Raw genomic sequence first — 27,883 nt, forward strand, 5'->3', positions numbered from 1 at the left:
TTCTTCTATTTTGTTGTTCTACTATGTATGTCCTCTAGTTCCAAGGATCCCTCATGGTCCAGGATGAGTGTGCCAGCTCCAGCCATTTCATTAGCATTCCAATCAGCAGAAGGAGGAAAGGGAGGAAGAAGGACATGCCCCATTACTTTAAGAACACTTCTTATATCCCAGGGTTATAACTTAATAACACGGTCACATGTAGCTGTGACAGAGATTGGGAAATGTGGTCTGTATTCAAAGCAGACATGTGCCCAACTAAAAGTTAGGGTTCTATTACTATAGAAAAAGAGGGCTAGGTGTTCTGTTATATTGGGAGACAACTAACAGCTTCTGGAAGAGAAAACCGTATGTGCTTAGTTATATAAAGTTCTAGATAAGAGAAAGTTTGGTATATTCAAGAGAAAGAGCATAGTGTGTTTAAATGTTATGAGCAAAGGGGAGGAAGAATGGTGGCAATGGGACAAAACTAGAGAGGTAGGTAAGGGCAAATCATACACAGCCTTTTGAATCATGTTAAGAATTTTGAATTTTATCCGAAGAACAATGAAAGACTATGTAATAGTCTTTTCCAGTTTTTAAGGAAAAGGGTAACATTTTCACATTCTCATATAAGAAATTTTTTTCTCTGCTCACAGTGTGGAGAGTATTTTAGAAATGTTGGAAATATATAGAAAGTTAAAGTAATAGTACTCTTTGGCATACAATTGCATATTTATCAATTTATTCTGACAAAAGCATCGGACAAGAGTACAAATCTGGAAGGATATGCACTGAATGTTTACATTGGGAATGAGGTTAGGGAAGCTTCACTTTCTCTTTTATAACTTTTTATTTTGAATGATTTGTTTTACAATAAACATGTATTTAAGTTTCATTAAAAATTAATGAATCAATTTCAGTTTTGAAAAACAAAGACAAAAAGACTTGCTGACTTGCAGTCCAGATTGCTGACTCCTATTCCAAGTGGTCTTCCTTTGTTTGCTCTCCATTTCTGACGGTTGCCTCCTTCCTGGAGTCTGCCTATTTTCCCAGTCCCTTTGCATTTGACAGTTCTATTAGGCTGATTTTCTACTTTTTAATTTGGTTTTTGCATTTCTGATAGGATGAGGGACAACTTTGTCTCATTCCATCATCCCATTTCCCCACTCACACATTGCTGTCCTATATACTGGCTATGTCGAGCAGCCTAGGTTTCTGATTTTCCTCCAGGGACTTTTGGACAGGACATGGACATCCTTGGATTTTTCCTTTTCCTACTGTCACCATGTTTCTAAAGACATGCATTCAGGAGTTGAGCAATGGGGATTAAAGAGGCTCTATTGGATCATACCTGGTCCTTGATCCTTTTCCTGAACTGTATACACTTTAGTTGCTTAAACTTACAGAATTTTAGAGTTAAAAAAAAGAGTTTAAAGGCCATCAATTACAAAGTATAACATAACACAGAAATTCCTTTGCGATATTCTGAATATCTTGAATATTTCTTATCCCTTTGAAGAGCTCTAGTAATTAGAAACTTCCTTCTAATTAGTAGTGTCGTAGAAAGATTATAGGACCCAGAGTCAGAGGACTTGTATTATAATCTGCCCTCATTTGTAGGATGACCTTGCAAATTGAGTAACATTGTGAACCTTAGTTTCTTCACTTGTAAATAGGGATAACTCCTACCCTACTTTATTGGGCTATTCCATATCTGAAAACATTTTCTAAACTATAAACCATATACAATTATTACATAATTATGTTTATATATGTAACATATAGCATAGTTGTTATATGCTATGTATAATTATATAAACATAATTATGTTTAACATAAAATATATGAAAATGATATAATATATTGTGTATAATTATACAATTATATGTGTAATTAAAATATTTATATAAAACTTTTGTGTAACATAATTTTAATGTTATATATATATATTTCTTGTGTACATTATATATATATATATATATCTCACATCACAAGGAACTTCCATTTCTTCAATGTTAGACTGATGTAATTATTCTAGAAGTATTTTTCGCTGATTGAGCTTAAATTTGTCTCCCCACAGTATTTATGTATTATGACTTTTATCCTCTGAAACAATGTAGAACTTGTCCAGTATTTCTTCTGCATAATTACTATGCATTAACCAGAAAGCTAATAGGCCCCAACTATGAAAATTTAGGTTTATGTTCTGTGGAAGAATTTCCTGGCATCTGGAACTTTAGGAACACAATTGGATCTCCAGTAAAAAATTTGAAAGGCATTTGAAATAAAGGAAACTGTGAACTTAAGTGTGTTCATGTAACTTCTTTCCCATATATAATTGAAGGGTATATTTAGTTTGATAAAATCTTTCCCAGGCATCTTTTATTGTAAACCAGTGAAGTGGTAAACTATGGTTATACACAGCTAACTTCTATACTGACTTTAGGGGGCAGTACTAACCCACTGATAAATTTTGTTATTTCTGCTAATGCTATTGGCAATGGTTAATATAAAATAAAACTAAAATAAGAATAATGAGATTTGTGATACAATTATATACACCTCTTAATGTTAGTAAAATTTTCTAGGTAGTCAGATGAAAATGGTAGTTTGAAATTCATTTAATGATTTATTTAATAAATAATTATTAAATTACATTATGCACAACACATTGTAAGAGATACAAATGTGAATACGGCATGTTTACTTTCAGATAACTTACAATTAAGTTGTATAAGTAAGTTGCGTGTGTGTGTGTGTGTGTGTGTGTGTGTGTGTATACAACTCTTTCAGGATAAAGTTTAATAAAAAAAAGCAACATTTATTGTTTATTTTTTATGAACCAGTTGCTGTCAAACAACTACTTTTATCTGCATACAGCCCTATCAAGTAGGAACTGTTATTATGCCTGCTTTGCAGATAAGGAAATTGAGGATTAGTAAGATTATGTGATTTGCTCAGTCACACAGCTTGCAAGTGGCAGAGCCAGAGTGTATATCTATTTGTATATCTTAAATGTATGTTTGTTCGACTTCAAGGCTTTTGCTTTTTGCCAAAGAGATGATGCAGTCTATCATCTCAAAGTGTGTGTGAAATAACACAATACACAAACTCTCAGAAAGAGCTATAGACATTCAGAAGAGAGCAACATCATTTCTGTTTGTGGGAAATCTGGAAAAATGTATGTAAGAGGTGAAATCTGAACTGTATTTTGAGGAATCAATGGGATTATAAGAGAATAATAGCTGAAGACAGTCGTTAATATTTCCTGAAACCTTACTATGTTTCAGGCACTTTATATTCATTACCTTATTATCAGGAAAAAATTCTGAGGGAGGTACTACTGTACTATTTTCCCACTGCATAGGTGAGGTAAGTGAGGGGGACAGTGGTCATATCTGATGAAAATCACACTACTAAGTAGGCTAATAAGAGAGTTAGAACTTGAATCCAGGACTAATTTTAGAGCCTAAACTCTTAACCAGTACAATAGCTATATGGAGAAGTGAGGTGGGGGCATGAACAAAACATGGAACAGATTAGGAAAGGGTAAACAATTGCATTTGGTTATAGTCTGGGGTAAGTAAAATAGAGTAAGAAAAAGAACTGAAAAATAGTTTGACCATGAAACCTTGAAGCCATATTAAGGAATTTTGATATTATTTGCTGTACAATGGGAAATAATTGGAGATTTATGAGCTGGGGAGAGACATAAGCAGAGTGTTTCTTTGTGGAGGAGAAAGAGACAGAGGAAGAAAACTGATTAATCTATAAAATGTTGATAATTCTTAGCCAAGTATGTAATCATTTACAGTGCCATACGTGTCAACCGTGATGGTCAGACCAGTGACTGATCATTAGTTTGTGAAGAAGATGCCCATTTGATCATTCTGTTCATTTTTGTAGACAGCATTGATCAAACATATACATGCTCTAGAGTCAGGCAGTCTGGATTAGAATCCTTTTTCTGTCACTTACCAGCTCTGTGACCTTGGGTTTTACTTGACTTCTCTGTGCCTTAGTTTAGCATTTGCCTGAAAGCATTGTGTGAATTAAAATAATGAATAATAGAGTGTTCAATAGATTGTAGCTATTGTTATTATTGTATCTTACAGACAGTAACTGATTGAAGGACTACTGAAGTTCATAATTTCTCAGTTATTGAAAATTGATAAAGGGAAATTTAAGATGTGAATACAAAAGCCAGTCATATTATGAAGTCTTATATTCTATTTTTAAAAGTAACAGCTTTTGGGGGGAGGTGGGTGCTATTTACAATTCAGTATGTAAACTATCTTTACTAACTTCAGTAATCATGATCTATCAATGTTGTATACTGAACACTACATTCTGAATATTTTTAGACAAACTTATTGTCTTTCCTATTTTTTAAAAAAATACAGTCTGCTGAGTATTCAGCAGGCTCTTTGAATGTGGAATTTTTCTTCAGTTCTGACAAAATTTCTTGCATTATTACTTTGCCAATTTCTTCTCACCTTTACATGAAACATTCTTAGTTTGATCCCCTAATTTTCTTAACTTTTAACGTCTTTTGATCTTTTGTTCTGTCCTCTGGGAAATTTGCTGTGACTTATTTTCCAGCTGTTCTATTGGATTTTATGCATTTATTTTTGTAGCATTCTGTTCTTGTTTTAGGGATGCAAATATCTTCTGTCTCTCTGAGGATATTATTTATAACTTTTTTCTGTATATTTATTTTGTTCTGTTAAAGCAGCGGTTCCCAACCTTTTTGGCACCAGGGACTGGTTTCATAGAAGACAGTTTCTCCACAGATGGGGGGGAGGGGGATGGTTCAGGCGGTAATGCAAGCGATGGGGAACGGCAGATGAAGCTTCGCTCACTTACCTTTTGCTGTGTGGCCCAGTTCCTAACAGGGGTCTCTGGGGGTTGGGGACCCCTGTTTTAAAGGTTTCCTTCCAATATGTGGTGATCCTAGTGTTCTTGTTCATATTTAACTAAAAAATTAGGAACTGTTTATGTGGATGGAGTTTGTAGAGAGGGGGCTTCACAGTAGGCATTAAGGCATAGACGCCCCACCATTTTCCTAAATATGTACAGATCACTTTTCTTGAGAGGTCCATTTCTGCAGAGAGGAATATATTCTTGTATCCTACCTGGAAGATATGAACTTAGCTGCCATGTTCTCTAAGACAAATGTGGGAAGGCACTGGGGTAGGTTGAGAATCTTCATTTACTACATAGATGTTCACTTAATTTCACTGTTTTTAACAAGGCACCCCTCGGCTTATTGTGCATAGATTCTTAAAATTCATAATCCCTTTGCTTCAACCTCATGAGAATGTAAACCTCCAATTTCTTGTCAGGTGGTAAAGGTTTAGTTTCTCGGCTGGCTGAGGTGGAGTTTCCATTCTGTTTCAGCTCCACCAGCACCTACACCTTCACAGGTAGTCAGTCTCTCTAATTCTTAAGCCCTTTTGAGGGTGTTGAATCATGAATAGATCTGCTTCTTATCATTCCTCCTTGCAGACACTTTGCTTTCAGTTTTCTCAAGTTTGCTAAATTAATTTGCTAAATCATCTGTTTATCACTATCTAAACGTTTTCTTGATATTGCTCATCTGCTAACATCCCTCCAGTTGTCCTTGTCCTTATGGTTTAGACCATTTTTACAAAAGTTTTGCTGTCATTTAAGTGGGATTTGGGAAGTAGTAAAAGTAAATATGTATGTTTAACGTGGAAGTCCTATTATTAATTTTAAAAGTATTACCCCTCTTATATGTATAATACAAAATTTTATGAAGCTCATTTTTTTTCAAAAAGGAGACTACCATTTTGGTGACATTGTGAAAAATGGGCTTTTTATCAATTCCTGTTTCAATAAAGTATTTTCATGCTATTTCTCTGATTGCATTAGAAATCATAATATTTTTCTCATTTGTTGCTATTCCTATATTTTCTTGGGTCATTTCCATGTCCTGTTCTTCAATACGAACTTTGTAATTTACCAGTCTTTTTCATCCAGTTTTTTCACTTTCAGTTTTCTTTCACTTTCAACTTCGAGTTGAATTATACATGTTTTTTGGCTGATTCACATGGCACAGCCACATAACTATGGCTAGAATTAAGCTGACTTCTGCTTGCTAACATACACCATAAGAAATTTATGTAATTTAATTGATGTTAAGATATCTAAATGACACTGATATATTGGTATAATATAAATTTAATTTCAGAGAACTTCATCTACAATAAATTTGTCACCAGGAGAAGTGGAAGAAGAAGATGATGATGAAAACACTTGTGGGCCCTCAGGACTCTGGGAAGCATTAACTCCTTGTAATGGATGTAGGAACCTTGGCTTCCCCATTCTTGCACAGGTAACGGTTTGCTTTCTTAAGGTACAATAAAACATAAAAATGGTTGCCTATGTTTTTAAGTAAATCTGTTTTCTTCCCCTCTGCAAATCCAATTAGTGTCTTCTTCACTTGTAATTTTTCTTCAGTTGAAGGTCAGTAAAATGCTTATGTAATTAGCTGTACATGTATGCATATGCAAACACATACTCTATATAATTTTTTGTGGTTGTTTTATTTTGGTCATGATGCTAGTTCCAGAAAAATTGAGTTGTTTATTAAGTTTTAGTATCTATGATTTGGAAATATTTCATTTAAAAAAATGCTATTTTGAAATTAAATCACAATTTATATTTAAATAATAATAAAAATGATTTAAAAGGTAGCATATGAAAGCTCTTTAAAAGCAGCAGTGATTATTTTTGTTAGCACAATGGAATATCGTAGAATAATGTGTGCCACTGAAGATTATGCACTACAATTCAGAAATGAGACCAGAGCACTAAAACATCATTTACAATTTTGAAATCATTTCACTACTCATTAAGTCACTTTTAATTCTATGGTGTCACCTTCAAATTTTTGTTGTGTACTGTGGTCCGCAAGCCCTTAGAGGAGTTTCAGAAATAAATAAAATAAGCCAAACAGAATTAGGAAATTTGAAGCCACAAAGAAAATATCTCTACATGAAGACGAAAAAGCACTTAATATGAAAAACAGTGTAATGGCAAAGGTATGTATATGTAACCACATAGAACATGAGTGCAAAAATAATCTAGGACAGAAAATAACTCACATCTCAAAAATATTATTTTCTGTTTTGCAACAAATATGAAACAATTTTGTCTAAGAAACCATTACATGTTTTTACATGTATGTCTTAATTTGATCACAGCCACCCAAATTCCAATATAAATTTATTGTGACACACTAACTAGGGTAATCAAATCAGCATATAGTACTTAAAGAATCTCTTCACCTTAATATGAACTATTTATACAACTTTATGACAATTTATACTAACCATTACAGAATTATTATCAATATATACTGGGCTGTGAGATCCATAAAGGTAGAGACTATGTGTTGCTTGGTGTCTACAATCTAATGCCAACATTGTTCCTGGCATGTTGTCAGAATTAAGTAGTAGTTGAATTAAATAATAAACAAATGTGTATGTTCTGTAGGGTTTCATTTCTTCACTTAAAGTTTTTACATATAAAGTTTTACCTCATATAAAAAAGGGTATACGAGAAAGGAAATTAAGAAACATAGGTTTTAATTTTATTAATATTCTCTTATCTGCTTAACAATTTACCAATAATTGAATGTTTTTACCTATTTTTTTATTTTATAAAATTAACACCTTTGTATTTTTTATTTTAAAAGTAGAATTCTTATAAAGTAGTAGGGCTCTAAGCTATCAATAATATTTGACTGTATCTGGGTTCTCCATTACCTTACTAACATTTACTTTTATTTTTTTAATTTTAATTTATTTTGTTTTATTAGGTTTGGTAGTAGGCTTGGTAGTAACTTGCTTTTGGTTTACAATTTTTAAATATTTTTCTTTGACTGTTTTTCTGTGGAGACTTGCATTGCTCCAATAAGTATTGAGTATTACTATTTTAGTAGTTACATTTACCATAAAATGTTTCCCAGCCTGCAGCTTTTTTTTTTCTTAATATTGTATGAGCGTATGTTGTGTAGTTTTTTAAACTATCAAATTCATTAAACTTCTTGGTCTTATTTTTTTTTATTCATTTCATCCAGAATTCCTTTTAACAAATTTCAAATATGGCTCTATATTTGTTTTTAACTTGTTGATATATGGTTTTTCTATGACTTGCCATTTGGCAATAACTCCCATTACTTTCATTATATTTCATCCTGTTTGGCTTGGGGTTTCTTCTGAACCTCTTAATTTTCCCATTTTTAAAAACAATGACCCACTTTTGATATTTGTACATATATAAGGCAGGAGAAATCATTACTGTATTAAAACTATTAACTGACATTGCTTTTTAAATTTATATTTTATAATTACTATGTCAAGTTTAAAAAGTATTCTTATTGGGATTTTAATTGTTACTGCATTAAATCTATAAATTTACTTGAGATGCAGTATGTTTTTTTTTAATGTCTTTAATGTAACAAATCAAAAGTAGAATTATTTTACCAGTGTTCTAGTCTTCTTTTACTAATGTTCTCAATTTGTGATGGGCTCCCCTTTAACATTTATATGTGTATATATATATATACATCCATATATATATAATTACAATAACATTTTTAGTGTGTGATGGTGCAGAACTATAAAAATATTATATTTCACAACAAAATTAATGTGCAATGGTTGACACACTAGTATAGCTTAATACATTTATAGTTTAAAACTTTGATGTCATGTTGCTTTCTAGGCTTAATTTACCTTGTCCTGCCTCCTATTGGTTGCTTCTGTCCCTGGTTATGTATTCTGGAAGTTTTAGAATTTTCTTTGGCTAATAAATGTAGATCATAGATGGATCGGGATCTTTGAGAGTAATCTTTAGCATTTTATTCTGTCATCTGTTCATTTAATCACAATATCAAGTGAAGGGAAGGTTACAGATAGTTCAGAGCCTGATTGTAAATCCCTATTTAGTTTTATTACTACCCTTTCCTGTTAATAGAGCATATGTTATTAGAGCGGAGAATCTGAGTTGAGTTGTGTTATGGTGGATGATGTTGCTTTCCTCCACCGTCTTAGATGAGATGTCCACCTCTGCACCATGTGCAGCACAGGGCTTTGAGGCTCTTCCTAAAGAGTCAGTCCTGCTGGGTGGAGACCCTCTGTTTACCATCCTGTTCACTCATGTAGCCTTCACTCTGTAAGGTTGAGATGAGGGGTCTGGATACTAAGTCTTTTTTTTTTTTTTTTTTTTAAAGATTTATTTTTTTATTGATTAATTGATTGATTGATTGATTGCTATGTTGGGTCTTCGTTTCTGTGCTAGGGCTCTCTCCAGTTGTGGCAAGTGGGGGCCACTCTTCATCACGGTGCGCGGGCCTCTCACTGTCACGGCCTCTCTTGTTGCGGAGCACAGGCTCCAGACGCGCAGGCTCAGTAATTGTGGCTCACGGGCCCAGCCGCTCTGCGGCATGTGGGATCTTCCCAGACCAGGGCTCGAACCCGTGTCCCCTGCATTAGCAGGCAGATTCTCAACCACTGCGCCACCAGGGAAGCCCTGGATACTAAGTCTTTAGCTGTTTTGCAACATGCTTGTCAGCAGTCTCTGCTCCTGCAATCACCATACTCATGCTGCCCCATGGGGAGACGCCAACAGCTCTTATTGATGGGCTAGAAGTACCCTCTGAGGACAAGAGGGCTTGCAGTCCTTGCTAACAACAATATTAAGACATGTTGAAAGCAACCACTATGACCATGCTGACTGTACTTCCTCCTGGATCTAGGAAGGCTGCTCTTGCTAGGGCTGTGTTTCTCTTTTGAGTCTGGAAACATGGTTGCAGTCATATGCACAGCACCAGTGGTGGTGCCTGTTGTTACAATTGATCCTTTTATCAGGCCCTGTAGGCTTTGTAACTGCAGAATTATGTGAACTCTTAAATGCAGTGTAAGTGGGAGGCATGATGAATTCATTCCTCCCCAGCATAATCATAATAGGTGGCCCCAAACACTTCAGGGTTTATGTGAAGGCTCCTGATGCTCACTTGATCCTGATTCCTTCCATAGGAATAGGTAGCATTTGCCTAGGGAAAGACAAGTAAAATAAAGTGAGACCAGAAAGACTGCTCCTTTCTATTCCTATAGCTAAACAACAAGAGCTTATAATAAGAATTTTGAGCTCTCAAGTCCACTCTCCCATTTGATGCAACAGTGCCCCCTACAGTATCTCCACAGTGACCACAATGATCATTCCAGTTTGCTTGGACAATTTGTCAGTGAGAACACTTATTAAAATACACTTTGGTTAGTATTTTTGCTGGTCAGGTAGTATGTGCTTTAATATTTTGATAGCTCCTAGCAAATTGTGCACATCTCACTGTCACTGATGTATACAAAAATCAGTACAAGGCAGTCACGGGGAGACATACATTCTGCAACATGTCAGCTTAGCTGGGTTGGAGTATGTTCAAGAATAGATTGGATGATGAAAATAGAACACTCCCTAACACCATACACAAAAATAAACTCAAAATGGATTAAAGACCTAAATATAAGGCCAGACACTATAAAACTCTTCGAGGAAAACATAGGCAGAACACTCTATGACATAAATCACAGCAAGATCCTTTTTGACCCACCTCCTAGAGAAATGGAAATAAAAACAAAAATAAACAAATGGCACCTAATGAAACTTAAAAGCTTTTGCACAGCAAAGGAAACCATAAACAAGACGAAAAGACAACCCTCAGAATGGGAGAAAATATTTGCAAACGAGGCAACTGACAAAGGATTAATCTCCAAAATATATAAACAGCGCTTGCAGCTCAATATTAAAAAAACAACCAACCCAATCCAAAAATGGGCATAAGACCTAAATAGACATTTCTCCAAAGAAGACATACAGATGGCCAAGAGGCACATGGAAAGCTGCTCAACATCACTAATTATTAGAGAAATGCAAATCAAAACTACAATGAAGTATCACCTCACACCAGTCAGAATGGCCATCATCAAAAAATCTACAAACAATAAATGCTGGAGAGGGTGTGGAGAAAAGGGAACCCTCTTACACTGTTGGTGGGAATGTAACTTGATACAGCCACTATGGAGAACAGTATGGAGTTTCCTTAAACTAAAAATAGAACTACCATATGACCCAGCAATCCCACTACTGGGCATATACCCAGAGAAAACCATAACTCAAAAAGACACATGCATCCCAATGTTCATTGCAGCACGATTTACAATTGCCAGGACATAGAAGCAACCTAAATGTCCATCAACAGATGAATTGATAAAGAAGAGGTGGTACATATATACAATGGAATATCACTCAGCCATAAAAAGGAACAAAACTGTGTCATTTGCAGAGATGTGGGTGGATCTAGAGACTGTCATACAGAGTGAAGTAAGTCAGAAAGAAAAATATCGTATATTAATGCGATATCTATCTATCTATATATGGAACCTAGAAAAATGGTATAGATGATCTTATTTGCAAAGCAGAAATAGAGACACAGATGTAGAGAACAAATGTATGGATACCAAGGGGGAAGGGGGGGGTGGGATGAATTGGGAGATTGGGATTGACATTGACATATATACACTATTATGTATTAAATAGATAACTAATGAGAACCTACTGTACAGCACAGGGAACTCTACTCGGTGCTCTGTGGTGACCTAAATGGGAAGGAAATCCAAAAAAGAGGGGATATATGTATATGTGTGGCTGATGCACTTTACAGAGAAACTGACACAGCAGTGTAAAGCAACTATACTCCAATAAAAAAATGAGAAAAGCAAGAGAAACATAAAAAAAAGAATAGATTGGATGGTCAGGATGCTGCACATGGCAATACAATATTGGATATGAAATTAAGCGTTGCCGACAGTTAAGGAATCTCTGAAATACAGCCTTGGAGAAGTACTAGGAACCTCCTCAGTGGGCCATGGCCTCCAAATGAGGCTCATTTGGCCCTGAGTCCTTCCAAAAATCCATGTATTTTCCAGGTGAGCCTGTGTACCAAAGCCTCTGCAGGACCTTTAGCTGTTCTCCCTAAGCACCTTGGCCTCGTCTTTTAGAGATTGCAGAGTGCTTACCACTGGGCACTTACTCTCTTCCTCAAACCCAGTTATGTCCAGAGTGTCCCTAGCTGGAATGACCTGGGTGCTGCTGTAAGCCTCCACTGGTGGTCTCAGGATGTAAATGAGGTTTTCCCACTGAATAAAAAGATCTCTTGTATCTGAAGGGGGACACAGCTGAAGGTAGAAAGAGTGGCTAGTGGCAAGCTTCAGGCGGAGCTGTTGTTTTTTTACTGTTATGGATGGATATCTTTACAAACTTCAAAGGAAGCAGCCTGGTTAGCTCTAAGATCTGTGTAGGCTTTTTACCTCTTTCCTGGGTGGCAGGGCCGTATCTGTTATAGTCATCACAGATAGCAGCTGGTCAGGCCAGCAGCATGACATCAGGTATTGTGAGGCGGGGGCTGGTACGAACGATGCCCACAGTCACCATTCAGGCCCGGTTGTGCACATCAATCACTTCTCCTTTTCTGCTGACCTGTATAAAGTCACTCTCAAATACTGGTGCATAGTGGAATATAGGGTACTCCCCTTGTACAGTTGTCGCTGCAGTTTCCCCATGTAGGTATTAAACATGCTCATTGCAAGGCTGCCTTCGGCTTTGTAGTATGGTAATGTATATTGACTGTTCATCGCTATCTTTTATCAAGACAGCTCCTAGAGGCTCCTCCACACCTTCCTTACCACACCTTGCAGGGCGTCCTGTTTCCCTGGTCTCTCTGGCAGGTGGGCTAGCAGTGGTCTTCTGCAGGCTTTGTCTCTGAGTGACTGAGGACAGGGAGGGGGAGCTGATTACTGACTGCTCAGTGCTAGAGACAGTTGCTCCTGGACCTGACTGTGCCCTGCCTAGAGCATGGAGATGTCAGGGCATGCAGAGGCCAGGGCCGCAGTAGATGTCAGGGTGCACAGATGTTGATGTGCACAGATATTGGTATTCAGTTGTAATTCCACTGCACCTCTCCTCCAGAAACTGTAGCTTCCAACTAGGCCTAAACCCCTCACAAGGCCACACTGCCACAGATCAGCAGACCACCCCTCCTCCCATGGGCACATCTAAGGATCTTAATACCTACTGACAAATTGCTTTCTCAAAGGGTTAGACAAACTTTCTGTTAGGTATGAGTTAAAATATGCATACTGTCTTATCCAGCACTTCTGACTGCAGACAGTTAGAGTTAATTGTAGACAGTTTACCTTAAAGAGAATTGGACAAGGTGGTAAACAAGCTGGATGTACAGAATGTTTATCAAGGTTTATTGTAGCAAAAAATATCATAAACAGGATTAATATCTTACAGTGAGGATTTGGTTAAATAAATTATGGAGCATTCTATGAAAGAATACTCTGAAGCCATAAGAATGATTATGTAGTTCCCTATTTATTGAAATGAAAAGATAACCTGATTTTTTTTTTTTTAAGAAAAAGAACAAAACAAACATTTCAAACTAGCTTTATACTTGTGGTCCAATTTATGTAAAATCGTCTGTGTGTGTGTGTTTGGGTATGAAAGTATAATATGTTCAGTGAAATGTTTAAAGTACTTATTTCTGGATGGTGTAATTTTTATTTTCTTTATACGTTCTATTTTTTTACTAGGATAATTATTTCTATTAACAGGAAGAGTAAAGCTATTTTTATTAACAATATCTATTTTTACATCCATCAAAAATTTTATGTTTTGACACACCCTCAAAATGCTGAGATTTTCCCTAGACATCTGTACCCTGACTATATGGTGAAAAGAGCCTTAAACATCACATTTATGCTCTATTCTTTACTCATTATCAAATTGGCCTACTAAAAAAAGTTCTGAGAAATTTTGCCAGCTATTATAAATATTATAAATTCAGTAAGATTAAAATATCTTTATTGGCATGACAGTATACATAGCACGCACATACGTACACACATAAAGCCATAGTTTTTGAGTCTTCAGTTTGTTCTATAAGTAAAAATGAACATTTTCTTCCCTTCATATTGAAGTATCTGGTTATTTCTGGTAGTATGAATATTTTATTCTTTATTTATTGAGAGGCCTAGTCACATATCAATAGCAATTCTTACTGGCCTGTTAAAAGTCTTTATATTTTGATTTCCACTTCATGTCTACATTATTTATAATTAGGAAAGAGAATAAGCCTAACATACGTTTACTAATCAAACTAACCTTTCAAATGTATCCAAGAGGTTCTGGTATTTGTTGAAAGGAATAGGTACCACTGGATACAGTATAATTTAATTTAGGTGCTTTTTAAAAAATAAAGTGAAGATATACCGATTTTCTTAAAAGCACTTTTATGCTGTGCACACATGTTACAAGATATTTATCTTAGGCTTCCACTAGACCACTGAGCTAATTGCCTTGTCTCCAGGGAAACCAGAAGCTATATTACTTGTAGGGCCTAAGGACTTTCAGGATTTTTTCCTAACCAGTCATTAGACCAACAACAGTAGAACCTCTCTTACTTGGCCTGATAACTATCACGTGTAGTGTTCTGGCAAATATGTCTATTTTCATGAGTCTGATGAATTTTATCTGAAATTCCTCTAGGTATTTAGAAAACTATCTTAATATTTGCTTCAATACTTAAGAAGCTCAGATGGCTAAATAAAAAATCTACCTGGAACTGAGATTAATAAATTCTTGGGAGACTAACCTAAGAAAACATTGGTACGATTTATGTCAGAGAATGTTTTGCCTATGCTGTCTTCTAGGAGTTTTATGGTGTCATGTCTTAAGTTTAAGTCTTTAAGCCATTTTGAGTTTATTTTTGTACATGGTATGAGGGTGTGTTCTAGCTTCATTGATTTACATGCAGGTGTCCAACTTTCCAAGCACCACTTGCTGAAGAGACTGTCTTTTTCCCATTTTATATTCTTGCCTCCTTTGTCAAGGATTAATTGACCATAGGTGTGTGGGTTTATTTCTGGGCTCTCTATTCTGTTGCATTGATCCGTATGCCTGTTTCTGTACCAAAAGATAACATGCACCCCCATGTTCATAGCAGCACTGTTCACAATAGCCAAAACATGAAAACAACTTAAATGTCCATCAACAGATGAATGGATAAAGAAGTTGTGGTTGTATACATATATACAATACTGTTCAGCCATAAAAAAGAATGAAATAATGTCATTTGCCGCAACATGGATACAACTGGAGATTATCATACTAAGTGAAGTAAGTCAGAAAGAGAAAGACAAATACCATGTGATATTACTTATATGTGTAATCTAAAATATGACACAAATGAACCTATCTACAAAACTGAAACAGACTCATAGTCAAAGGGAACAGACTTGTGGTTGCCAAGGGGAAGGGGGGAGGGAGAGGGATGGACTGGGAGTTTGGGGTTGGTAAATGCAAACTATGACATTTAGAATAGGTAAACAACAAGGTCCTACTGTATAGCACAGGGAACTATATTCAATATCCTGTGATAAACCATAATGGAAAAGAATATGAAAAAAGAATGTCTGTGTGTATAACTGAGTCACTTTGCTGCACGGCAGAGATTGGCACAACACTGTAAATCAACTATAACGTCAATAAAAAATTTTTTTTAATAAATTATTTTTATGTAAATGCAGCAGCTCTTAGCTTTTCATAGTAGTCATTAGACATTCTTAAAATAAATTTATGTTCCTTCTCCTCTACATAAGAGTTTATGTCACTGGGTAAATTATTTAACCTCCCTGGGCCTCATATTTGTCATCCTTGAAATTGAGATGATACTTTAGATATCTTTCAACTCCAGAATACTTACGGTTTTGGATAGGGGTTTAACTTTTCCCCCGTAATAAAACTACTACATACTTCGGAAATATTCCAAACAAAAATAATAAGTTAAGGAATTATTCAGATATTAACAGCTCTGGGAATTTGTGGTGCAATACATAATCTTATTATGTTGCTGAATTTCTTCTTGCCAAAACTTTTAAAGGAACAAACATTTGAAATATGGAAATGACAAAAATGTTAGTTCAGTAAGATGAGCATTCAGTGGGGGCAGTGCTTAAAACTATGTAAGTGAAAATATGGGTTAAACATTTTAAACAGAATTCAGTTAATAATGGACATGGCTGTAGTAAGCAGATTAATTCCCTCCAAAGATGCCCATATTCTAATCTTTACAACTTGTGAGTATGTGACCTTACATGGCAAAGGGACTTTGCAGATATGATTAAGTTAAGGATCCTGAGGTGGGGAGATACCCTGGATTATCCAGGTGGACCCAGTGTGAGCCCAACGGTCCTTATGGTGATCCAGTGGGTAAGACTCTGCGCTCCCAATGCAAGGGGCCAGGGTTTGATCCCTGCTTGGGGAACTAGATCCTGCATGCATGCCGCAATTAAGAAGTCCACATGCTGCACTAAGAAGCTCGCATGCCACAACTAAGAAGCCCACATGCCACAACTAAGAAGTCCTCATGCTGCAACTAAAGATCCCACCTGCTGCAACGAAGATCCCGTGTGCCACAACAAAGACCCAGTGCAGCCAAAATAAATAAGTAAATAAGTAAGTAAATAAATATTTAAAAAAGAAAAAGGATAGAGGGTCAAAGTCAGAGAGGGATATGTGATGATGGATACAGAGGTTGAAGTGATGTGGCCATGAACCAAGGAATGCAGTTGGCTGAAAAGTAGGAAATGCATTCTCCCCTAGAGGAACCAGCCCCACCAATACCTTGATTTTAGCCCTGTGAGAATCATTTTGGACTTTTGACATTCAGAACTGTAAGAGAATAAATTTCTTTTGTTTTAAGCTACTGAGTTTGTGATAATTTGTTATAGCAGCCCTGGGAAACTAACACACATTTTGGTACCTAGAAGTGGGATGCTGCTGTAACAAATACACTAAAATGTGGAAGTGGCTTTGGAGTTGGGCAGTGGATAGGAGCTGGAATAATTTTGAATAGCATGATAGAAAAAGCCTAGATTGCCTTGAACATAAATGTGAATATTAAAGATTCTTCCAGTAGGGCTCAGAGGAAGTGATATGGTACAGAAAACCTATTTTGTCTTAGAAAATACCTAAATTGTCATAAACAGCACCATACTCAACGCTGAAAAGCAGAAAGCAGTTCCTTTAAGATCAGGAACAAGATGAGGATGAACACACTTACCACTTTTATTCAGCATAGTTTTGGAAGTCCTAGCCACAAGAATCAGAAAAGAAAAATAAATAAAAGGAATCCAAATTGAAAGGGAAGAAATAAAACTCTCACTGGGAATTCACTTGCAGTCCAGTGGTTAGGACTCTGCACTTTCACTGCCAAGGGCACAGGTTCAGTCTCTGGCCGGGGAACTAGGATCCCGCAAGCTGCATGGCGTGGCCTAAAAACAAAATAAAACAAAAACCCCCCAAAACAACAACCAACTCTCACTGTTTGCAGATGACATGATACTATATGTAGAAATCGTAAAGTTGCCACCAAAAAACTATTAGATATAATAAATGAATTCAATAAAGTTACATGATAAACAATTGATATACAAAAATATGTTGTTTCTATACACCAACAATGAACTATCAGAAAGAGAAATTAAGGAAGCAATCCCATTTAGAATTGCATCAATAAGAATAAAATACCTAGGAATAAATCCAACCAAGGAGGTAAAAGACCTGCTGTTCAGAAAACTATAAGCCTCTACTGAAAGAAATTGAAGATGACACAAAATAATGGAAAGATATACTGTGCATATGGACTGGAAGAATTAATATTGTTAAAATAACCACACCTCCAAAGGCAATCTACAGATTCAATGCATTCCCCATCAAAATACCCATGGCATTTTTCACAGAACTAGAACAAATAATTCTAAAATTTTTGTGGAAACAGAAGATCCTGAGCAGCCAAAACAATCTTGAGAAAGAACAAAGCTGGAGGTATCATGCTCCCTCATTTCAAACTATACTACAAAGCTATAGTAATCAAAATAATATGGTACTGGTGCAAAAACAGACACATAGATCAATAGAACGAAATAGAGATCCCAGAAATAAACCCACACTTATATGATCAATTAATCTCTGACAAATGAGGCACGAACATACAATGGGGAAAAGACAGCCTCTTCAATAAATGGTGTTGGGAAAACTGGACAGCTACATGCAAAAGAATCAAACTAGACTACTTTCTCACACCATATACAAAAAAACCCCTCAAAATAGATTAAAGACGTAAATATAAGACCTGAAACCATAAAACTGCTACAAGAAAACATAGGCAGTATGCTCTTTGACATCAGTCTTAGCAATATTTTTTTGGTTATGTTTCCTCAGGCAAGGGAGGTAAAAGCAAAGATAAACAAATGGGACTACATCGAACTGAAAAGCTTTTGCACAGTGAGCTAAACTATCAACAAAAGAAAACAGCCTACTGAATGGGAGAAAATATTTGCAAGTGGTATATCCAATAAGGGGTTAATATACAAAATATACAAATAACTCATTCAACTCAACATCAAAACAAACAACTTGATTAAAAAGTAAAGGATCTGAATAGACATTTTTCCAAAGAAGGCATACAGTTAGTCAACAGGCACATGAAAAGATGCTGAACATCACTAGTGGTCAGGGATATGCAAATCAAAACCGCAAAGAGATATCACCTCACACCTGTCAGGATGGCAGTTATCAAAGACAACAACAACAACAACAACAAAAAACCCAAATAACCAGTGTTGGCCAGGATGTAGAGACAAGGGAACCCTCCTGCACAGATGATGGGAATGTAAACTATTGTCGCTGCTATGGAAAATAGTATGGCAGTCTCTCCAAAAATTAAAAATAGAACTAGCAGACAATCCAGCAAATCTACTCTTGGGTATTTATCTGAAGAAAATGAAAACAGTAGTTTGAAAAGATATATGCACCCTTATGTTCATTGCAGCATTATTTATAATAGCCAACATATGGAAGCAGCCTAAGTGACTATCAATGGATGAATGGATAAGAAGGTGTGGTATATACATACACAATGGAATATTACTCAGCCGTAAAAAAAAATCTTGCTCTTTGTGACACCATGGATGGACCTAGAGGGTATTATGCTAAGAAAAATGTCAGGCAAAGAAAGATAAATACCATTGAATTTAAATGAATAGGAAAATATAAACAGATTCATAGATATAGAGAACAAACTGGCGGTTTCCAGAAAGGAGGGGGTGAAGGGATGAGTGAAATAGGAAGAGAGATTAAGAAGTACAATCTTCCAGTTATAAGTCAGGGGGTTGTAATGTGCATCATAGGAAATATAGTCGATAACACTAATAAATTTGTATGGTGTTAGGTGGTAACGACTTATTGTGGTGATCGTTTTGTAATACATAAAAATATTGAATCACTGTGTCATACAGCTGAAACTAATGTAAGTCAATTATACTTCAATAAAAATACTTTATTGCTAAAAACTGTCCATCATCTGATCTGAGCCTTCAGAGAGTAATAATCTTTTTGCTGGTGGAGGATTTTGCCTCGATGTCAATGGCTGCTGACTCCATCAGGGTGGTATTTGCCGCAGGTTGGGGTGGCCGAGCCAATTTCTTTTTTTTTTTTTTTTTTTTTTTTTATTTGGCTGTACCGGGTCTTCGTTGCCGTGTGTGGGATCTTTAGTTGCGTTATGCAGGCTCTTTTTTTTTTTTTTTTTTTTTTCCCAACCCCATTGTTTTATTATTTTTTTTTTTTCCACACACACACACTGTATTTTATTTTTACAAGAGATAGATAGACTGACACCAAGCATTGTACATGGATGACCACAACAAAAGCAACAATGATTGCAATTACCAAACATGAAACACACTTATACTATGTCATAACATTGACATTCAGTCCAGTAATCCTCCACTGTAACAGCTCCTTTACTTTGCAGTGAAAATTGATTTGTATATTCTTTTCCTCTGAGTCCTTGTGGGATTTTTTTTTTTTTAATTCAGACAGAAAGTCACAAAAATTATACTCATCCTCATCAGTTCACTCAGTCCCATGTAATTAATTTCTTTTTTTTCATCTTGATCTTTTGTTAGCACTTTTATGAGTTCATCAGTTTTTCATTAGAGTTCTGAAAATGCTTATTCATTCAGTTCAGCAGTACAGTCAGTTACCAGAAACCTGTACTTGTCAGAGTCTTTTCCATGAATTTCTTGAAGATGAAACTCTTTTATAGGAACATATTTGCAAAATCATCAGAGTACACCCAGAACTGTCTGTAAATGACAAAAGACTTAAAAATGACCATGGTTAAAGATTTGATGAAAGTTCATAATAATGCAGTTGACAAGAAAATTAGTTATTTCTGAGATATACATTTTAAAGTAATAACTAGGATTATTACTTATAACATTATACCAGAACATATAAGATTTTTAGACGTTTCCTGTAATGTCTGAAACATTTATATTAACATATTTCCATACATATTTCCATACAAATACAAATATAAGATTTTTAGAAATTTCATGTAATGTCTGAAACATTTATATTAACATATTTCCATACATATTTCCATACAAATACAAATATAAGATTTTTAGAAATTTCATGTAATGTCTGAAACATTTATATTAACATATTTCCATACAAATACAAGATTTTTAGAAATTTCATGTACTGTCTGAAACATTTATATTAACATATTTCCATACATATTTCCATACAAATACAAATATAAGATTTTTAGAAATTTCATGTACTGTCTGAAACATTTATATTAACATATTTCCATACATATTTCCATACAAATACAAATATAAGATTTTTAGAAATTTCATGTAATGTCTGAAACATTTATATTAACATATTTCCATACAAATAACCCAATGAAAGTTTAGTATTAGTTGTTTTGTTTGTTTTTTTATACTGCAGGTTCTTATTAGGCATCAGTTTTATACACATCAGTGTATACATGTCAATCCCAATCGCCCAATTCAGCACATCACCATCCCCACCTCATCGCAGTTTTCCCCCCTTGGTGTCCATATGTCCATTCTCTACATCTGTGTCTCAACTTCTGCCCTGCAAACTGGCTCATCTGTACCATTTTTCTACGTTCCACATACATGCATTAACATACGATATTTGTTTTTCTCTTTCTGACTTACTTCACTCTGTATGACAGTCTCTAGATCCATCCACTTCTCAACAAATGACTCAATTTCGTTCCTTTTTATGGCTGAATAATATTCCATCGTATATATGTACCACAACTTCTTTATCCATTCGTCTGTTGATGGGCATTTAGGTTGCTTCCTTGACCTGGCTATTGTAAATAGTGCTGCAATGAACATTCGGGTGCACGTGTCTTTTTGAATTACGGTTTTCTCTGGGTATATGCCCAGTAGTGGGATTGCTGGGTCATATGGTAATTCTATTTTTAGTTTTTTAAGGAACCTCCATATTGTTCTCCATAGTGGCTGTATCAATTTACATTCCCACCAACAGTGCAAGAGGGTTCCCTTTTCTCCACACCCTCTCCAGCATTTGTTGTTTGTAGATTTTCTGATGATGCCCATTCTAACAGGAGTGAGGTGATACCTCATTGTAGTTTTGATTTGCATTTCTCTAATAATTAGTGATGTTGAGCATCTTTTCATGTGCTTCGTGGCCGTCTGTATGTCTTCTTTGGAGAAATGTCTATTTAGGTCTTCTGCCCATTTTTGGATTGGGGTGTTTGTTTCTTTGATATTGAGCTGAATGAGCTGTTTATATATTTTGGAGATTAATCCTTTGTCCGTTGATTCATTTGCAAATATTTTCTCCCATTCTGAGGGTTGTCTTTTCGTCTTGTTTATGGTTTCCTTTGCTGTGCAAAAGCTTTGAAGTTTCATTAGGTCCCACTTGTTTATTTTTGTTTTTATTTCCATTACTCTAGGAGGTGGATCGAAAAAGATCTTGCTGTGATTTATGTCAAAGAGTGTTCTTCCTATGTTTTCCTCTAAGAGTTTTATAGTGTCCAGTCTTATATTTAGGTCTCTAATCCATTTTGAGTTTATTTTTGTGTATGGTGTTAGGGAGTATTCTAATTTCATTCTTTTACATGTGGCTGTCCAGTTTTCCCAGCACCACTTATTGAAGAGACTGTCTTTTCTCCATTGTATATCTTTGCCTCCTTTGTCATAGATTAGTTGACCATAGGTGCGTGGGTTAATCTCTGGGCTTTCTATCTTGTTCCATTGATCTATGTTTCTGTTTTTGTGCCAGTACCATATTGTCTTGATTACTGTAGCTTTGTAGTATAGTCTGAAGTCAGGGAGTCTGATTCCTCCAGCTCCATTTTTTTGCCTCAAGACTGCTTTGGCTATTCGGGGTCTTTTGTGTCTCCATACAAATTTTAAGATGATTTGTTCTAGCTCCGTAAAAAATGCCATTGGTAATTTGATAGGGATTGCATTGAATCTGTAGATTGCTTTGGGTAGTATACTCATTTTCACAATGTTGATTCTTCCAATCCAAGAACATGGTATATCTCTCCATCTGTTGGTATCATCTTTAATTTCTTTCATCAGTGTCTTATAGTTTTCTGCATACAGGTCTTTTGTCTCCCTAGGTAGGTTTATTCCTAGGTATTTTATTCTTTTTGTTGCAATGGTAAATGGGAGTGTTTCCATAATTTCTCTTTCAGATTTTTTATCATTAGTGTATAGGAATGCAAGAGATTTCTGGGCATTAATTTTGTAACCTGCAACTTTACCATATTCATTAATTAGCTCTAGCAGTTTTCTGGTGGCAGTTTTAGGATTCTCTATGTATAGTATCATGTCATCCGCAAACAGTGACAGTTTTACTTCTTCTTTTCCAATTTGTATTCCTTTTATTTCTTTTTCTTCTCTGATTGCCGTGGCTAGGACTTCCAGAACTATGTTGAATAATAGTGGTGAGAGTGGACATCCTTGTCTCGTTCCTGATCTTAGAGGAAATGCTTTCAGTTTTTCACCATTGAGAATGATGTTTGCTGTGGGTTTGTCATATATGGCCTTTATTATGTTGAGGTAGGTTCCCTCTATGCCCACTTTCTGGAGAGTTTTTATCATAAATGGGTGTTGAATTTTGTCAAAAGCTTTTTCTGCATCTATTGAGATGATCATATGGTTTTTATTCTTCAATTTGTTAATATGGTGTATCACATTGATTGATTTGCGTATATTGAAGAATCCTTGCATCCCTGGGATAAATCCCACTTGATCGTGGTGTATGATCCTTTTAATGTGTTGTTGGATTCTGTTTGCTAGTATTTTGTTGAGGATTTTTGCATCTATATTCATCAGTGATATTGGTCTGTAATTTTCTTTTTTTGTAGTGTCTTTGTCTGGTTTTGGTATCAGGGTGATGGTGGCCTCATAGAATGAGTTTGGGAGAGTTCCTTCCTCTGCAATTTTTTGGAAGAGTTTGAGAAGGATGGGTGTTAGCTCTTCTCTAAATGTTTGATAGAATTCACCTGTGAAGCCATCTGGTCCTGGACTTTTGTTTGTTGGAAGATTTTTAATCACAGTTTCAATTTCATTACTTGTGATTGGTCTGTTGATATTTTCTGTTTCTTCCTGGTTCAGTCTTGGAAGGTTATACCTTTCTAAGAATTTGTCCATTTCTTCCAGGTTGTCCATTTTATTGGCATAAAGTTGCTTGTAGTAGTCTCTTAGAATGTTTTGTATTTCTGCGGTGTCTGTTGTAACTTCTCCTTTTTCATTTCTGATTTTATTGATTTGAGTCCTCTCCCTCTTTTTCTTGATGAGTCTGGCTAATGGCTTATCAATTTTGTTTATCTTCTCAAAGAACCAACTTTTAGTTTTATTGATCTTTGCTATTGTTTTCTTTGTTTCTATTTCATTTATTTCTGCTCTGATCTTTATGATTTCTTTCCTTCTGCTAACTTTGGGTTTTGTTTGTTCTTCTTTCTCTAGTTTCTTTAGGTGTAAAGTTAGATTGTTTACTTGAGATTTTTCTTGTTTCTTTAGGTAGGCTTGTATAGCTATAAACTTCCCTCTTAGAACCGCTTTTGCTGCATCCCATAAGTTTTGGGTCGTCGTGTTTTCATTGTCATTTGTCTCTAGGTATTTTTTTATTTCCTGTTTGATTTCTTCAGTGATCTCTTGGTTATTTAGTAACATATTGTTTAGCCTCCATGTGTTTGTCTTTTTTACGTTTTTTTCCCTGTAATTCATTTCTAATCTCATAGCGTTGTGGTCAGAAAAGATGCTTGATATGATTTCAATTTTCTTAAATTTACTGAGGCTTGATTTGTGACCCAAGATGTGATCTATCCTGGAGAATGTTCCGTGTGCACTTGAGAAGAACGTGTAATCTGCCGTTTTTGGATGGAATGTCCTATATATATCAATTAAATCTATCTGGTCTATTGTGTCATTTAAAGCTTCTGTTTCCTTATTTATTTTCATTTTGGATGATCTGTCCATTGGTGTAAGTGAGGTGTTAAAGTCCCCCACTATTATTGTGTTACTGTCGATTTCCTCTTTTATAGCTGTTAGCAGTTGCCTTATGTATTGAGGTGCTCCTATGTTGGGTGCATATATATTTATAATTGTTATATCTTCTTCTTGGATTGATCCCTGGATCATTATGTAGTGTCCTTCCTTGTCTCTTGTAACATTCTTTATTTTAAAGTCTATTTTATCTGATATGAGTATAGCTACTCCAGCTTTCTTTTGATTTCCATTTGCATGGAATATCTTTTTCCATCCCCTCACTTTCAGTCTGTATGTGTCCCTAGGTCTGAAGTGGGTCTCTTGTAGACAGCATATATATGGGTCTTGTTTTTGTATCCATTCAGCCAGTCTATGTCTTTTGGTTGGGGCATTTAATCCATTCACGTTTAAGGTAATTATCGATATGTATGTTCCTATGACCATTTTCTTAATTGTTTTGGGTTTGTGTTTGTAGGTCCTTTTCTTCTCTTGTGTTTCCCACTTAGAGAAGTTCCTTTAGCATTTGTTGTAGAGCTGGTTTGGTGGTGCTGAATTCTCTTAGCTTTTGCTTGTCTGTAAAGCTTTTGATTTCTCCATCAAATCTAAATGAGATCCTTGCTGGGTAGAGTAATCTTGGTTGTAGGTTCTTCCCTTTCATCACTTTAAGTATTTCATGCCACTCCCTTCTGGCTTGCAGAGTTTCTGCTGAGAAATCAGCTGTTAACCTTATGGGGGTTCCCTTGTATGTTATTTGTCGTTTTTCCCTTGCTGCTTTCAATAATTTTTCTTTGTCTTTAATTTTTGCCACTTTGATTACTATGTGTCTCGGCGTGTTTCTCCTTGGGTTTATTCTGTATGGGACTCTCTGCGCTTCCTGGACTTGGGTGGCTATTTCCTTTCCCATGTTAGGGAAGTTTTCGATTATAATCTCTTCAAATATTTTCTCTGGTCCTTTCTCTCTCTCTTCTCCTTCTGGGACCCCTATAATGCGAATGTTGTTGCGTTTAATGTTGTCCCAGAGGTCTCTTAGGCTGTCTTCATTTCTTTTTATTCTTTTTTCTTTAGTCTGTTCCGCAGCAGTGAATTCCACCATTCTGTCTTCCAGGTCACTTATCCGTTCTTCTGCCTCAGTTATTCTGCTATTGATTCCTTCTAGTGTAGTTTTCATTTCAGTTATTGTATTGGTCATCTCTGTTTGTTTGTTCTTTAATTCTTCTAGGTCTTTGTTAATCATTTCTTGCATCTTCTCAATCTTTGCCTCCATTCTTATTCCGAGGTCCTGGATCATCTTCACTATCATTATTCTGAATTCTTTTTCTGGAAGGTTGCCTATCTCCACTTCATTTAGTTGTTTTTCTGGGGTTTTTTCTTGTTCCTTCATCTGGTACATAGCCCTCTGCCTTTTCATCTTCTCTGTCTTTCTGTAACTGTGGTTTTTGGTCCACAGGCTGCAGGATTGTCTGAGCCAATTTCTTAACAGAAGATCATAATGAAGTTCGCTGCATCAACTGACTCTTCCTTTCGTGAATGATTTCCCTGTAGCATGTAAGGAGGTTTGATAGCATTTTACCCACAGTAAAACTTCTTTCGAAATTGGAGTCACTCCTCTCAAACCCTGCAGCTGCTCTATCAACTAATAAGTTTATGTAATATTTGAAATCCTGTTGTCATTTTAATAATCTTTACAGCATCTTCAGCAGGAGTAGATTCCATCTCAAGAAACCACTCTCGGGCTTCCCTGGTGGCGCAGTGGTTGAGAGTCTGCCTGCCAATGCAGGGGACATGGGTTCAAGCCCTGGTCTGGGAAGATCCCACATGCCGTGGAGCAACTAGGCCTGTGAGCCACAACTACTGAGCCTGCGCGTCTGGAGCTTGTGCTCTGCAACAAGAGAGGCCGCGATAGTGAGAGGCCCGTGCACTGTGATGAAGAGTGGCCCCCGCTTGCCGCAACTAGCGAAAGGCCTTGCACAGAAACGAAGACCCAACACAGCCAAAAAATATATAAATAAATGAATAAATAAATTAAAAAAAGAGAAAAAGAAACCACTCTCTTTGCTCATTTGTAAGAAGCATCTCCTCATCCATTAAAATTTTATCATGAGACTGCAGCAATTCAGTCACATCTTCAGGCTCCATTCCTAATTCTTGTTCTCTTGCAGTTTCTACCACATCTGCGTTACTTCCTCCACTGAAGTCTTAAACTCCTCAAAAGTCATTCATGAGGATTGAAATCAACTTCTTCCAAACTCTTGTTAATGTTGATATTTTGACCTCTTCCCAAGAATCATAAATGTTCTTAGTGGCATCTAGAATGGTGAATCCTTTCCTGAAGGTTTTCAATTGACTGCCCAGATGCATCAGAGGAATCATAATCTATGACAGCTTAGCCTTACAAATGTATTTCTTAAATCATAATACTTGAAAGTCAAAATGACTCCTTAATCCATGGGCTGCAGAATGAATGTTGTGTTAACAGGCATGAAATCAACATGAATCTTGTACATCTCTATCGGAGCTCATGGGTGATCAGGTGCTTGTCAGTGAGCAGTAATATCTTGAAAAGAATTTTTTTTTTTCTGAATAGTATCAACAGTGGACTTAAAATATTCGGTAAACCATGTTGTAAGCAGATGGACTGTCATCCAGGCTTTGTTTTTCCATTTTTAGAGCACAGACAGAGTAGATTTAGCATAATTCTTTAGGGCCCTAGGATTTTGAGAATGGTAAATGAGCATTGGGTTCAACTTGAAGTCACCAGCTGCATTAGCTCCTAACATGAGAGTCAGCCTGTCCTTTGGTGCTTTGAAGCCAGGCATTGACTTCTCTCTACCTATGAAAGTCCTAGATGGCATCTTCTTCCAATATAAGGCTGTTTCTCTAAATTGAAAATCTGTTGTTTAGTATAGCTACCTTTATTAATTATCTTAGCTAGATCTTCCGAATAACTTGATGCAGCTTCTGCATCAACACTTGCTTCTTCACCTTACACTTTTCTATTTTGGAGACAGCTTCTTTCCCTAAACTGCATGAACCAATTTCTGCTAGCCTCAAACTTTTCTTTTGCAGTTTACTCATCTCTCTCGGCCTTCATAGCATTGAAGAGAGTTAGGGACTTGCTCTGGATTAGGTTTTGGCTTAAGGAAATGTTGTGGCTGGTTTAATCTTCTATCCAGACCACTGAAACTCTCTATATCAGCAATAAGGCTGTTTCACTTTCTCATCATTTGTGTGTTCACTGCAGTAGCACTTTAAATTTTCTTCAAGGGCTTTTCCTTGGCATTCACAACTTGGCTGATTGTTTGGTGCAAGAGCCCTAGCTTTTGGACTGTCTCAGCGTTCAGGATGTCTTCCTCACTAAGCTTAATTGTTTCTAGCCTTTGATTTAAAGTGAGATA

General features: G+C 36.0%; 2 protein-coding genes across 10 annotated transcripts in view; one reads left to right on the forward strand and one right to left on the reverse strand.

Moving 5' to 3' along the window:
- ANKS1B (ankyrin repeat and sterile alpha motif domain containing 1B) overlaps positions 1 to 27,883 on the forward strand; it is a 1,183,808-nt gene that overhangs the window by 325,555 nt on the left and 830,370 nt on the right. For all 9 annotated transcript variants that reach the window (XM_007165834.3, XM_028166489.2, XM_057556581.1 and 6 more), the window contains exon 9: positions 6,194 to 6,337. In XM_007165834.3, coding sequence (XP_007165896.2) covers positions 6,194 to 6,337 — 144 coding nt within the window. The remainder of the gene's footprint in view (positions 1 to 6,193; positions 6,338 to 27,883) is intronic.
- On the reverse strand, positions 12,027 to 12,698 carry GARIN6 (golgi associated RAB2 interactor family member 6). Its single transcript, XM_007198505.1, is given in 3 exon segments — positions 12,027 to 12,296; positions 12,298 to 12,599; positions 12,602 to 12,698. Coding segments are annotated over 3 exon segments (669 nt in total).

The sequence above is a fragment of the Balaenoptera acutorostrata genome, chromosome 11, assembly GCF_949987535.1.
Source record: "Balaenoptera acutorostrata chromosome 11, mBalAcu1.1, whole genome shotgun sequence".
Classification (NCBI taxonomy): domain Eukaryota; kingdom Metazoa; phylum Chordata; class Mammalia; order Artiodactyla; family Balaenopteridae; genus Balaenoptera; species Balaenoptera acutorostrata.